General features: G+C 47.6%; 1 protein-coding gene across 3 annotated transcripts in view; it reads right to left on the bottom strand.

Annotated features, from left to right (window-relative positions):
• LOC110523043 (unconventional myosin-VIIa) overlaps positions 1–14800 on the bottom strand; it is a 70024-nt gene that overhangs the window by 13031 nt on the left and 42193 nt on the right. For 2 of the 3 annotated variants that reach the window (XM_036978946.1, XM_036978947.1), the window contains exons 36-42: positions 13325–13506; positions 12993–13114; positions 12224–12378; positions 11682–11835; positions 5869–6024; positions 1930–2035; positions 86–199 (exon numbers count right to left, since the gene is read on the bottom strand). In XM_036978946.1, the coding sequence (XP_036834841.1) occupies positions 86–199; positions 1930–2035; positions 5869–6024; positions 11682–11835; positions 12224–12378; positions 12993–13114; positions 13325–13506 (989 nt within the window). The other variant, XM_036978948.1, reaches the window with a different exon arrangement.

The following is a 14800-nucleotide window of genomic DNA, read 5'->3' as shown; positions in this document are numbered from 1 at the left end:
ACCATATGAGTCCAGGGGAACCAGGCTACTATGAATCATGGAGGTCATCAGGAGTCTGTTAAATTAACATTTATCGATGACAAACCTTGTCGGGTGTTTTGACGAAGATGCTGAAGCCATCAGATGAGACCAGCTGGAGCTTGGTGGAGATGGTCTGACAGAGGTCCCTGATTCTAGTACTGGTGTTGACCTCAAAGATCTACAGAGGGCGGAGGAGGAACAGGATCCCCAGGGAGAAGGGATGTGAGGGATATTAGTGGAAGGATCCGCAGGGAGTAGGGATGTGAGGGATATTAGTGGAAGGATCCCCAGGGAGTAGGGATGTTAGTGGAAGGATCCCCAGGGAGTAGGGATGTTAGTGGAAGGATCCCCAGGGAGTAGGGATGTTAGTGGAAGGATCCGCAGGGAGTAGGGATGTGAGGGTTATTAGTGGAAGGATCCCCAGGGAGTAGGGATGTTAGTGGAAGGATCCCCAGGGAGTAGGGATGTGAGGGATATTAGTGGAAGGATCCCCAGGGAGTAGGGATGTTAGTGGAAGGATCCCCAGGGAGTAGGGATGTGAGGGATATTAGTGGAAGGATCCCCAGGGAGTAGGGATGTTAGTGGAAGGATCCCCAGGGAGTAGGGATGTTAGTGGAAGGATCCCCAGGGAGTAGGGATGTGAGGGATATTAGTGGAAGGATCCCCAGGGAGTAGGGATATTAGTGGAAGGATCCCCAGGGAGTAGGGATGTTAGTGGAAGGATCCCCAGGGAGTAGGGATGTGAGGGATATTAGTGGAAGGATCCCCAGGGAGTAGGGATGTTAGTGGAAGGATCCCCAGGGAGTAGGGATGTGAGGGATGTTAGTGGAAGGATCCCCAGGGAGTAGGGATGTGAGGGATATTAGTGGAAGGATCCCCAGGGAGTAGGGATGTGAGGGTTATTAGTGGAAGGATCCCCAGGGAGTAGGGATGTTAGTGGAAGGATCCCCAGGGAGTAGGGATGTTAGTGGAAGGATCCCCAGGGAGTAGGGATGTGAGGGTTATTAGTGGAAGGATCCCCAGGGAGTAGGGATGTGAGGGATATTAGTGGAAGGATCCCCAGGGAGTAGGGATATTAGTGGAAGGATCCCCAGGGAGTAGGGATGTTAGTGGAAGGATCCCCAGGGAGTAGGGATGTTAGTGGAAGGATCCCCAGGGAGTAGGGATGTTAGTGGAAGGATCCCCAGGGAGTAGGGATGTGAGGGATATTAGTGGAAGGATCCCCAGGGAGTAGGGATGTTAGTGGAAGGATCCCCAGGGAGTAGGGATGTGAGGGATATTAGTGGAAGGATCCCCAGGGAGTAGGGATATTAGTGGAAGGATCCCCAGGGAGTAGGGATGTGAGGGATATTAGTGGAAGGATCCCCAGGGAGTAGGGATATTAGTGGAAGGATCCCCAGGGAGTAGGGATGTTAGTGGAAGGATCCCCAGGGAGTAGGGATGTGAGGGATATTAGAGGAAGGATCCCCAGGGAGTAGGGATGTGAGGGATATTAGTGGAAGGATCCCCAGGGAGTAGGGATGTGAGGGATATTAGTGGAAGGATCCCCAGGGAGTAGGGATGTTAGTGGAAGGATCCCCAGGGAGTAGGGATATTAGTGGAAGGATCCCCAGGGAGTAGGGATATTAGTGGAAGGATCCCCAGGGAGTAGGGATGTTAGTGGAAGGATCCCCAGGGAGTAGGGATGTGAGGGATATTAGTGGAAGGATCCCCAGGGGACATAGAGTACAGTTCTGTACAGGTTCGATACAGTTTCAACAAAAGGAACACCATTTGCGTGGACAATTTGTTTCCGGCTCAAAGGACCAGTGTTTCTGAAAGGGACTGTATGTGTTTTGTTTGTACAAATGATGAGAAGTTTAGCTTAGCACTTGTCAGAGTAACCCGTCATGGCGCAGGGCTCTTTACCTCCTCCATGTCGTTGGGGAAGTGGACCTTGTGGAAGATCTGAGTGGAGTTCTGCTGGATGGCATCTATCTCCACCTGGTGAGGAGGCAGCTTCCTGGGCTCTATCCTGATAGACAACACACATTACAGTACAACCACCTTAACCCTCTAACCCCTGACCTCTAACCCTAACCTCCACCTGGTGAGGAGGCAGCTTCCTGGGCTCTATCCTGATAGACAACACACGTTACAGTACAACCACCTTAACCTCTAACCCCTGACCTCTAACCCTTGAACTCTAACCCTAACCTCCACCTGGTGAGGAGGCAGCTTCCTGGGCTCTATCCTGATAGATAACGCACATTACAGTGCAACCACCTTAACCTCTAACCCCTGACCTCTAACCCTAACCTCCACCTGGTGAGGAGGCAGCTTCCTGGGCTCTATCCTGATAGATAACACACGTTACTAGCACCACACTCTTGGCCAAATCAGTAATTAATGAAATAGTTATACATTTACTCTGGCATGTCACGACCCGTTAATGGTAGGTGGCGCCGTGTCAGAGTAAATTTATAACTATTTCATGAATTACTGATTAAGCAGCATTCTCTGCTCAGTTTGGCAGCTGAGCGAGTGTGAGAGGGATACGCAGCGTTCTCTGCTCAGTTTGACAGCTGAGCGAGTGTGAGAGGGATACGCAGCGTTCTCTGCTCAGTTTGTCAGCTGAGCGAGTGTGAGAGGGATACGCAGCGTTCTCTGCTCAGTTTGGCAGCTGAGCGAGTGTAAGAGGGATAAGCAGCGTTCTCTGCTCAGTTTGGCAGCTGAGCGAGTGTGAGAGGGATAAGCAGCGTTCTCTGCTCAGTTTGGCAGCTGAGCGAGTGTGAGAGGGATAAGCAGCGTTCTCTGCTCAGTTTGGCAGCTGAGCGAGTGTGAGAGGGATACGCAGCGTTCTCTGCTCAGTTTGGCAGCTGAGCGAGTGTGAGAGGGATACGTAGCGTTCTCTGCTCAGTTTGGCAGCTGAGCGAGTGTGAGAGGTATACGCAGCGTTCTCTGCTCAGTTTGGCAGCTGAGCGAGTGTGAGAGGGATACGCAGCGTTCTCTGCTCAGTTTGGCAGCTGAGCGAGTGTGAGAGGGATATGCCGGTATGCTTCGCGGTTCACCAGATATCTTTTTCTGCAGTTTTTTTGTTTGTTGAAGATCACGACGCAGCGCTGCGGTTCAGGCAGCAGATGATCCGCTGTCCGCCACTGACTTGTCGTTCTCACTCGTCATCTCTCACCGCTGTCGGCACACGGAGTTTGTTCTGTCTGAGCTCAGTTGTCATGAAACGCAAATACAGCGATGAGTTTCCCTCTCTTTCATACACACTTATAACGAGGAGCGCCCACAATGTGTTTTGTGCTTAGCAATGAGTCTCTCATTACGAACACATTTTATAAAACGACACGTCCTGACCAAAACATCCACAGCATGGCGGTCAACCCAGGGAGGTCTTTCAGAACAGGGCTTCAACAGTGGAAAAGTCAGTCAACTAGCAAGGCATTGTTGTCATTTTATAACAGGTAAGCATAAGCAGTAATAAGGGAGTGCTATCTCTCACAGTAGTAGATGTGAGTTTCTCTTTCAAACAATCCCATGGCCTTGTACACAGTTAATATCTAACATTCGCCAAAGCAAGCTACTGATAGTGCAACCCTAGTAACAGTACATATGAATATGAAATATGATCAGGCCTACTGTACATTTTACTGTAGAAATTATTGTTGAAAATGAGTCTAGGTTGGAACTGTTGCTGTTAAAATAGAATAGTAATTGTTATTCTGAACTGGAATAAACTGATGAAAGCAAGATACTTTTTGAGGTGAACCCCCTCACACAGTTCTGGGTTGTTCCATCTACAACAGGAAGTGGTCTCTTGTCTGACTGAGAATCCCCTCACACAGTTCTTGGTTGTTCATCTACAACAGGAAGTGGTTTCCTGTCTGACTGAGAACCCCCTCACACAGTTCTGGGTTGTTCCATCTACAACAGGAAGTGGTCTCCTGCCTGACTGAGAAAGCAGTAGATGTTCTGGTCCAGTTTGGTACCACATTCCTGTGTGAGTCAGGGTTCTCAACTCTGGCATACGTTAACACAACAAGTACAGAAACGGACTCCATGCTGAGCATCACCTCTGGGCTGCAGTGTCCAAAACTGAGCCCAGAATAGACATGGACAGAATAGACCTCTCATTAGGACTCTCTCTCTCTATATGTGTGTGTATGTATGTCTTGGGCTACATCTGTGTGTGTGTTTATGTCCTGGGCTACGTGTACGTGTGCGTGTGCGTGTGCGTGTGCGTGTGTGTGTCTGTGTCTGTGTCTGTGTGTGTGTGTGTGTGTGTGTGTGATGTGACCAATCAGTTTATTCTCGTTCAGATATTTAAAAAATATATAAAAATTGTTTTGGATTTGTTTTTTAAACAGCAAAACTTCCAACCTAGACTTTCTTTCTACAGTAAGATGGACAGTAGGCCTGATCATTGTTCATCTGTACTGTTTCTTACAGTTGCACTATCAAAACGCCTGTGTGTCTGTTCTGTTATTCATCTGTGTGATGTGATCAATCCGTTTATTCCAGTTCAGAATGAAAAGGATTTATTGTATTTTAACAGCACCAGTTCCAACCTAGACAGATACGTGAGAGTGTTTTTAATAGGAGAAAGTAAACATGAATTTCATTATTTGTTTCTGTCTATATTGCATTTGTTTTAGGCATAAGGGCAATGAAATGTACCGATATTTATGTATAGTTGCATATTTTCCTAAGCTTATGTCCCAGGAAAACAGTCTAATAGACCTCCTCTAATGGGGCTGAGGAGATACAGTCTAATAGACCTCCTCTAATGGGGCTGAGGCGATACAGTCTAATAGACCTCCTCTAATGGGGCTGAGGAGATACAGTCTAATAGACCACCTCTAATGGGGCTGAGGAGATACAGTCTAATAGACCTCCTCTAATGGGGCTGAGGAGATACAGTCTAATAGACCACCTCTAATGGGGCTGAGGAGATACAGTCTAATAGACCACCTCTAATGGGGCTGAGGAGATACAGTCTAATAGACCTCCTCTAATGGGGCTGAGGAGATACAGTCTAATAGACCTCCTCTAATGGGGCTGAGGAGATACAGTCTAATAGACCACCTCTAATGGGGCTGAGGAGATACAGTCTAATAGACCTCCTCTAATGGGGCTGAGGAGATACAGTCTAATAGACCTCCTCTAATGGGGCTGAGGAGATACAGTCTAATAGACCACCTCTAATGGGGCTGAGGAGATACAGTCTAATAGACCACCTCTAATGGGGCTGAGGAGATACAGTCTAATATACCTCCTCTAATGGGGCTGAGGAGATACAGTCTAATAGACCTCCTCTAATGGGGCTGAGGAGATACAGTCTAATAGACCACCTCTAATGGGGCTGAGGAGATACAGTCTAATAGACCACCTCTAATGGGGCTGAGGAGATACAGTCTAATAGACCTCCTCTAATGGGGCTGAGGAGATACAGTCTAATAGACCTCCTCTAATGGGGCTGAGGAGATACAGTCTAATAGACCTCCTCTAATGGGGCTGAGGAGATACAGTCTAATAGACCTCCTCTAATGGGGCTGAGGAGATACAGTCTAATAGACCACCTCTAATGGGGCTGAGGAGATACAGTCTAATAGACCTCCTCTAATGGGGCTGAGGAGATACAGTCTAATAGACCACCTCTAATGGGGCTGAGGAGATACAGTCTAATAGACCACCTCTAATGGGGCTGAGGAGATACAGTCTAATAGACCTCATCTAATGGGGCTGAGGAGATACAGTCTAATAGACCTCCTCTAATGGGGCTGAGGAGATACAGTCTAATAGACCTCCTCTAATAGGTACAGTAAGTGAAGACATTCAGTATTTGATGTGCTCATGTACCTCAGTGATCCCTGTAGGCGCTGTAGACAGTCAGGGGCCAGGGGTTCACGCCGTCGGGACTCCAGGAAGCGCTGGGTGTGTTTGAGCAGCGACTGGCTCGGAGGGAAGAGACCACAGCACAGCCACAGTAGCTGCCAGCCCTGCTCCAAACTGAACCTAACAACAACAACAACAACAACAACAACACCATCATTATCATCATCAGAGACCACAGCACAGCCACAGTAGCTGTGTTGTTTAACCTCCCATCTACGTGTAGGAGCAGTGACGACCCGGCATTCAGGGCAGGTGTGGCCCCACCTGTTTTGAGCCCCACATATTTTGCTAAAAACAACGTCCTTTCCTCTGTAGTCTTTTCCTTTGTTGACCTATTCTCTGTTGTGTTGTCTTCTGTTGTCCTCTCCTCCGTTGTCCTCTCTTCTGTTGTCTTCTGTTGTCCTCTCCTCTGATGTCCTCTCTTCTATTGTCTTCTGTTGTCATCTCCTCTGATGTCCTCTCCTCCGTTGTCTTCTGTTGTCCTCTCTTCCGTTGTCCTCTCCTCTGATGTCCTCTTTTCCATTGTCTTCTGTTGTCCTCTCCTCTGATGTCCTCTCTTCTGTTGTCCTCTCCTCTGTTGTCTTCTGTTGTCCTCTCTTCCGTTGTCTTCTGTTGTCCTCTCCTCTGTTTTCTTCTGTTGTCCTCTCCTGTCCTCTCTTCCGTTGTCTTCTGTTTCTGTTTTCCTCTCCTCTGATGTCCTCTCCTCTGTTGTGTTGTCTTCTGATGTCCTCTCTTCTGTTGTCTTCTGTTGTCCTCTCCTCTGTTGTCTTCTGTTGTCCTCTCCTCTGTTGTCCTCTCTTCTGTTGTCCTTTCCTCTGTTGTCCTCTGTTGTCCTCTCCTCTGTTGTCTTCTGTTGTCCTCTCCTCTGTTGTCTTCTGTTGTCCTCTCCTCTGTTGTCTTCTGTTGTCCTCTCCTCTGTTGTCCTCTCATCTGTTGTCCTCTATTGTCCACTCCTCTGTTGTCCTCTGTTGTCCTCTCCTCTGTTGTCCTCTCCTCTGTTGTCCTCTCCTCTGTTGTCCTCTCATCCTCTCTTCCGTTGTCTTCTGTTTTCCTCTCCTCTGATGTCCTCTCCTCTGTTGTGTTGTCTTCTGATGTCCTCTCCTGTTGTCTTCTGTTGTCCTCTCCTCTGTTGTCTTCTGTTGTCCTCTCCTCTGTTGTCCTCTCCTCTGTTGTCCTCTCCTCTGTTGTCCTCTCCTCTGTTGTCTTCTGTTGTCCTCTCCTCTGTTGTCTTCTGTTGTCCTCTCCTCTGTTGTCCTCTCCTCTGTTGTCTTCTGTTGTCCTCTCCTCTGTTGTCCTCTCCTCTGTTGTCCTCTGTTGTCCTCTCCTCTGTTGTCCTCTGTTGTCCTCTCCTCTGTTGTCCTCTCCGCTGTTGTCCTCTCCGCTGTTGTCCTCTCCTCTGTTGTCCTCTCCGCTGTTGTCCTCTCCTCTGTTGTCCTCTCATCCTCTCTTCCGTTGTCTTCTGTTTTCCTCTCCTCTGATGTCCTCTCCTCTGTTGTGTTGTCTTCTGATGTCCTCTCTTCTGTTGTCTTCTGTTGTCCTCTCCTCTGTTGTCTTCTGTTGTCCTCTCCTCTGTTGTCTTCTGTTGTCCTCTCCTCTGTTGTCCTCTCTTCTGTTGTCCTCTCCTCTGTTGTCTTCTGTTGTCCTCTCCTCTGTTGTCTTCTGTTGTCCTCTCCTCTGTTGTCTTCTGTTGTCCTCTCTTCCGTTGTCTTCTGTTGTCCTCTCTTCCGTTGTCTTCTGTTGTCCTCTCCTGTCCTCTCTTCCGTTGTCTTCTGTTTCTGTTTTCCTCTCCTCTGATGTCCTCTCCTCTGTTGTGTTGTCTTCTGATGTCCTCTCTTCTGTTGTCTTCTGTTGTCCTCTCCTCTGTTGTCTTCTGTTGTCCTCTCCTCTGTTGTCCTCTCTTCTGTTGTCCTTTCCTCTGTTGTCCTCTGTTGTCCTCTCCTCTGTTGTCTTCTGTTGTCCTCTCCTCTGTTGTCTTCTGTTGTCCTCTCCTCTGTTGTCTTCTGTTGTCCTCTCCTCTGTTGTCCTCTCATCTGTTGTCCTCTGTTGTCCTCTCCTCTGTTGTCCTCTGTTGTCCTCTCCTCTGTTGTCCTCTCCGCTGTTGTCCTCTCCTCTGTTGTCCTCTCCTCTGTTGTCCTCTCATCCTCTCTTCCGTTGTCTTCTGTTTTCCTCTCCTCTGATGTCCTCTCCTCTGTTGTGTTGTCTTCTGATGTCCTCTCTTCTGTTGTCTTCTGTTGTCCTCTCCTCTGTTGTCTTCTGTTGTCCTCTCCTCTGTTGTCCTCTCCTCTGTTGTCCTCTCTTCTGTTGTCCTCTCCTCTGTTGTCTTCTGTTGTCCTCTCCTCTGTTGTCTTCTGTTGTCCTCTCCTCTGTTGTCCTCTCCTCTGTTGTCTTCTGTTGTCCTCTCCTCTGTTGTCCTCTCCTCTGTTGTCCTCTGTTGTCCTCTCCTCTGTTGTCCTCTCCGCTGTTGTCCTCTCCTCTGTTGTCCTCTCCTCTGTTGTCCTCTGTTGTCCTCTCATCCTCTCTTCCGTTGTCTTCTGTTTTCCTCTCCTCTGATGTCCTCTCCTCTGTTGTGTTGTCTTCTGATGTCCTCTCTTCTGTTGTCTTCTGTTGTCCTCTCCTCTGTTGTCTTCTGTTGTCCTCTCCTCTGTTGTCCTCTCTTCTGTTGTCCTCTCCTCTGTTGTCTTCTGTTGTCCTCTCCTCTGTTGTCTTCTGTTGTCCTCTCCTCTGTTGTCCTCTCCTCTGTTGTCCTCTGTTGTCCTCTCCTCTGTTGTCCTCTCCGCTGTTGTCCTCTCCGCTGTTGTCCTCTCCGCTGTTGTCCTCTGTTGTCCTCTCATCTGTTGTCTTCTGTTGTCCTCTCCTCTGTTTTCCTCTGTTGTCCTCTCCTCTGTTGTCTTCTGTTGTCCTCTCCTCTGTTGTCCTCTCCTCTGTTTTCCTCTGTTGTCCTCTCCTCTGTTGTCCTCTCCTCTGTTGTCCTCTGTTGTCCTCTCATCTGTTGTCTTCTGTTGTCCTCTCATCTGTTGTCTTCTGTTGTCCTCTCCTCTGTTGTCAACAGCCTACCTGTTGTTGTACAGGCCCTAACAGCCTACCTGTTGTTGTAAGGCCCTAACAGTCTACCTGTTGTTGTACAGGCCCTAACAGCCTACCTGTTGTTGTAAGGCCCTAACAGTCTACCTGTTGTTGTACAGGCCCTAACAGCCTACCTGTTGTTGTACAGGCCCTAACAGCCTACCTGTTGTTGTACAGGCCCTAACAGCCTACCTGTTGTTGTACAGGCCCTAACAGCCTACCTGTTGTTGTAAGGCCCTAACAGTCTACCTGTTGTTGTAAGGCCCTAACAGTCTACCTGTTGTTGTAAGGCCCTAACAGTCTACCTGTTGTTGTAAGGCCCTAACAGTCTACCTGTTGTTGTACAGGCCCTAACAGCCTACCTGTTGTTGTAAGGCCCTAACAGTCTACCTGTTGTTGTAAGGCCCTAACAGTCTACCTGTTGTTGTACAGGCCCTAACAGCCTACCTGTTGTTGTAAGGCCCTAACAGCCTACCTGTTGTTGTAAGGCCCTAACAGTCTACCTGTTGTTGTACAGGCCCTAACAGCCTACCTGTTGTTGTAAGGCCCTAACAGTCTACCTGTTGTTGTAAGGCCCTAACAGTCTACCTGTTGTTGTACAGGCCCTAACAGCCTACCTGTTGTTGTAAGGCCCTAACAGCCTACCTGTTGTTGTAAGGCCCTAACAGTCTACCTGTTGTTGTAAGGCCCTAACAGTCTACCTGTTGTTGTAAGGCCCTAACAGTCTACCTGTTGTTGTACAGGCCCTAACAGCCTACCTGTTGTTGTAAGGCCCTAACAGCCTACCTGTTGTTGTACAGGCCCTAACAGTCTACCTGTTGTTGTAAGGCCCTAACAGTCTACCTGTTGTTGTAAGGCCCTAACAGTCTACCTGTTGTTGTAAGGCCCTAACAGTCTACCTGTTGTTGTACAGGCCCTAACAGTCTACCTGTTGTTGTACAGGCCCTAACAGCCTACCTGTTGTTGTACAGGCCCTAACAGCCTACCTGTTGTTGTAAGGCCCTAACAGTCTACCTGTTGTTGTAAGGCCCTAACAGCCTACCTGTTGTTGTACAGGCCCTAACAGCCTACCTGTTGTTGTACAGGCTCTAACAGCCTACCTGTTGTTGTAAGGCCCTAACAGTCTACCTGTTGTTGTAAGGCCCTAACAGTCTACCTGTTGTTGTAAGGCCCTAACAGTCTACCTGTTGTTGTAAGGCCCTAACAGCCTACCTGTTGTTGTACAGGCCCTAACAGCCTACCTGTTGTTGTAAGGCCCTAACAGTCTACCTGTTGTTGTACAGGCCCTAACAGTCTACCTGTTGTTGTACAGGCCCTAACAGTCTACCTGTTGTTGTAAGGCCCTAACAGTCTACCTGTTGTTGTAAGGCCCTAACAGTCTACCTGTTGTTGTAAGGCCCTAACAGTCTACCTGTTGTTGTACAGGCCCTAACAGTCTACCTGTTGTTGTACAGGCCCTAACAGCCTACCTGTTGTTGTAAGGCCCTAACAGTCTACCTGTTGTTGTAAGGCCCTAACAGTCTACCTGTTGTTGTAAGGCCCTAACAGTCTACCTGTTGTTGTAAGGCCCTAACAGCCTACCTGTTGTTGTACAGGCCCTAACAGCCTACCTGTTGTTGTAAGGCCCTAACAGTCTACCTGTTGTTGTACAGGCCCTAACAGTCTACCTGTTGTTGTACAGGCCCTAACAGCCTACCTGTTGTTGTAAGGCCCTAACAGTCTACCTGTTGTTGTAAGGCCCTAACAGTCTACCTGTTGTTGTACAGGCCCTAACAGCCTACCTGTTGTTGTAAGGCCCTAACAGTCTACCTGTTGTTGTACAGGCCCTAACAGCCTACCTGTTGTTGTACAGGCCCTAACAGTCTAGCTGTTGTTGTACAGGCCCTAACAGCCTACCTGTTGTTGTAAGGCCCTAACAGTCTACCTGTTGTTGTAAGGCCCTAACAGTCTACCTGTTGTTGTACAGGCCCTAACAGTCTACCTGTTGTTGTACAGGCCCTAACAGCCTACCTGTTGTTGTACAGGCCCTAACAGTCTACCTGTTGTTGTACAGGCCCCAACAGCCTACCTGTTGTTGTAAGGCCCTAACAGTCTACCTGTTGTTGTAAGGCCCTAACAGTCTACCTGTTGTTGTAAGGCCCTAACAGTCTACCTGTTGTTGTACAGGCCCTAACAGCCTACCTGTTGTTGTAAGGCCCTAACAGTCTACCTGTTGTTGTACAGGCCCTAACAGCCTACCTGTTGTTGTACAGGCCCTAACAGTCTAGCTGTTGTTGTACAGGCCCTAACAGCCTACCTGTTGTTGTACAGGCCCTAACAGTCTACCTGTTGTTGTACAGGCCCCAACAGCCTACCTGTTGTTGTAAGGCCCTAACAGTCTACCTGTTGTTGTAAGGCCCTAACAGTCTACCTGTTGTTGTACAGGCCCTAACAGCCTACCTGTTGTTGTACAGGCCCTAACAGTCTACCTGTTGTTGTACAGGCCCTAACAGCCTACCTGTTGTTGTACAGGCCCTAACAGTCTAGCTGTTGTTGTACAGGCCCTAACAGCCTACCTGTTGTTGTACAGGCCCTAACAGTCTACCTGTTGTTGTACAGGCCCTAACAGCCTACCTGTTGTTGTACAGGCCCTAACGGTCTACCTGTTGTTGTTGGTCGTCTGGGAAACAGGCCCTAACAGCCTTCCTGTTGTTGTACAGGCCCTAACAGCCTACCTGTTGTTGTTGCTGGTCATCTGTTTCATGATCTGACAGTAGATCTCGTCTCTCAGGGCCTCGTCCTTGGTGGCTGGCCCAAAGATCTGGTCTGTCAACTCTAGAGGACTCTGTATCTGCTTTGTGGGGTAGTCTCCCATGTACTTCAGGATAGGTAAACACAGGTCAAGGACTGGTAGGAGCAACATCTCTGAAAACTGTATTTGAAGAAACTTGCATGTAATTTGCCATCCTACCATAAACGACATTGAACACATTTAGACTACAATAAGTGTATCTGGGTCTCCGCATATCATATATATTTTCGTCTTCAGTCTGCACCACTGTCCATGCACTTTGGTCTGAATAGAAAGAGAGGTAGCGACAGCGTTTTCTTTTCTCAGTAAGGACATCACTGAAGACCAGAATATGTCACTCTAGATAAGACTACTTGCTAAATTACTAAAAAATGCAATGTTGAGACGATTCCAAAGACGCTCTTGAAGATAATGTTGAAGTCATCTGTCAGTGAGAAGGTGGGGAAATCAATTATTAAAGGATATCGGTGAAGGCCAGGCAGGCCCGGTGGCTGAGCTCAGAGTTCCCCGCCAGCTTCTTAAGAAGGGGCTGTTTGATTGGCTCCCTGGACTTGACCCACAGCCTCTCAGGGGCCACGTTCTTAGAGATCACCTGACGGTTCACATCCTTGATGGGCTGCCTGGAGAGACAGACAGAAGCACAGAACATTAAGGAGTTGTTAAAATCAGGATGTTGTCCCATATATATTACTGTATATATATAATATATTATTATATATTACATGTGTTAGTTATATACCATATATATCGAAATATTATTGGCTATACTATTATCACTTTTTCTGTTAATATTATATTAGAAGTTTCTCTATTATAGGAGAACTGTTATCTGAAGTACTCATAGGACAACTGTTACCTGAAGTACTCACAGGAGAACTGTTACCTGAAGTACTCACAGGAGAACTGTTATCTGAAGTACTCACAGGACAACTGTTACCTGAAGTACTCACAGGAGAACTGTTACCTGAAGTACTCACAGGAGAACTGTTACCTGAAGTACTCATAGGAGAACTGTTACCTGAGGTGCTCACAGGAGAACTGTTACCTGAAGTACTCACAGGAGAACTGTTACCTGAAGTACTCACAGGAGAACTGTTACCTGAAGTACTCATAGGAGAACTGTTACCTGAAGTACTCATAGAAGAACTGTTACCTGAAGTACTCATAGGAGAACTGTTACCTGTAGTACTCATAGGAGAACTGTTACCTGAAGTACTCATAGGAGAACTGTTACCTGAAGTACTCATAGGAGAACTCTTTGAGGGACACGGGGGCCACTCGCTCCACGGTGCCTGTCTCCTTCTGATTGGCTGCCATGATGCTCTTCCTCTGGTCAGGTGACAGGTTAAGAAGACTCTGGAAACATTTCATGTTGACATTTTAGTAATTTAACCCGACTGATAATGATCAGTGTATTGAAATAAGGAAGGTAAAACAACCACGAATCACAATGAATAAAACCTTCTTCAAAATAGCATCATCAGTAGCAGTAAGAGTAAAGTGAAGGGTTGATTTCTTCAGCCCATATTTCACCTTAGATAGTAAAACAAGAACACGCGGTCATACCATGACTTCATTGGTGGGTTTGGTGAGAGTGGGCAGGACCAGGATAGCGTCGATGGGTACTGCCCCCGTCTTGCCGGTGCGTTCGTTCTTGCCCTTGATCCAGCCGCGGCCGACAGTCAGCTCGTCGTCTTTAATGAGAACTATCAGCTCTCCTTTCTTAAAGCTCAGGAACGTAGGGTCGTCTATATGAGAGAGAGGGAGAGAGAGAGAGAGAGAGAGAGAGTTTCATTTCTCCAAATTAGAAACACTTTTTCGAGGTTTCAAAGACCTCTCTGATGACGATAGGCTACCTGTCCTGTTGGGGGAGGACGCAGAGAGCTGTGGGTTGGCAGCGCACTACATTGTTGACGACCATAAGATGAGGTCTTATCATGACCAATCAACCTGCACATGTCCTCTACTGTATGCTTATTGTTATTGTTCACTGTATGGTTATTTTGACCCTTGGTTATTGTTGTTACAGTTTTAAATGTCCAAAGCTTTGGCAATATGTACATTTTTGTGTCATGCCAATAAAACAACTGAGAGAGAGAGAGAGAGAGAGAGAGAGAGAGAGAGAGAGAGAGACTAAGGGAAAGAAGAGAGGGATAGAGAGAGAGAGAGAGAGAGAGAGAGAGAGAGAGAGAGAGAGAGAGAGAGAGAGAGAAAGAAGAGAGGGATAGAGAGAGAAAGAGAAAGAAAAGAGAGAGAGAGAGAGAGAGAGAGAGAGAGAGAGAGACTGAGGGAAAGAAGAGAGAGAGAGAGAGACTGAGGGAAAGAAGAGAGAGAGAGAGAGACAGAGAGAGAGGGAGAGAGAGGGAGAGGGGGAAAGAAGAGAGAGAGAGAGAGAGAGACAGAGAGAGAGGGAGAGAGAGGGAGAGGGGGAAAGAAGAGAGAGAGAGAGAGAGAGAGACTGAGGGAAAGAAGAGAGAGAGAGACAGAGAGAGAGAGACAGAGAGAGAGAGAGAGAGACAGAGAGAGAGAGAGAGACAGAGAGAGAGAGAGAGAGACAGAGAGAGAGAGAGAGACAGAGAGAGAGAGAGAGAGAGAGAGAGAGAGAGAGAGACAGAGAGAGAGAGAGAGAGAGAGAGAGAGAGAGAGAGAGAGACAGAGAGAGAGAGAGAGAGAGAGAGAGAGAGAAACCACAAAAATGGAAAAACACCACATTTTTTTTTATTTTTTACCTTTATTTAACTAGGCAAGTCAGTTAAGAACAAATTCTTATTTTCAATGACGGCCTAGGAACAGTGGGTTAACTGCCTGTTCAGGGGCAGAACGACAGATTTTGTACCTTGTCAGCTCGGGGATTTGAACTTGCAACCTTCCGGTTACTAGTCCAACTCTCTAACCACTAAGCTACCCTGCCGCCCAATTGAGACCCTGCATGCAGAATTCTGCAAAAATGTCCTCCATGTACACCGTAAAACACCAAATAATGCATGCAGAGCAGAATTAGTCAGATACCCACTAATTATCAAAATCCAGAAAATAACATTT

This window comes from Oncorhynchus mykiss, chromosome 5, assembly GCF_013265735.2.
Source record: "Oncorhynchus mykiss isolate Arlee chromosome 5, USDA_OmykA_1.1, whole genome shotgun sequence".
Taxonomy (NCBI): Eukaryota; Metazoa; Chordata; class Actinopteri; order Salmoniformes; family Salmonidae; genus Oncorhynchus; species Oncorhynchus mykiss.
The sequence above is the reverse complement of the archived record's forward strand: the minus strand, read 5'-3'. Positions and strand labels throughout refer to the sequence as shown.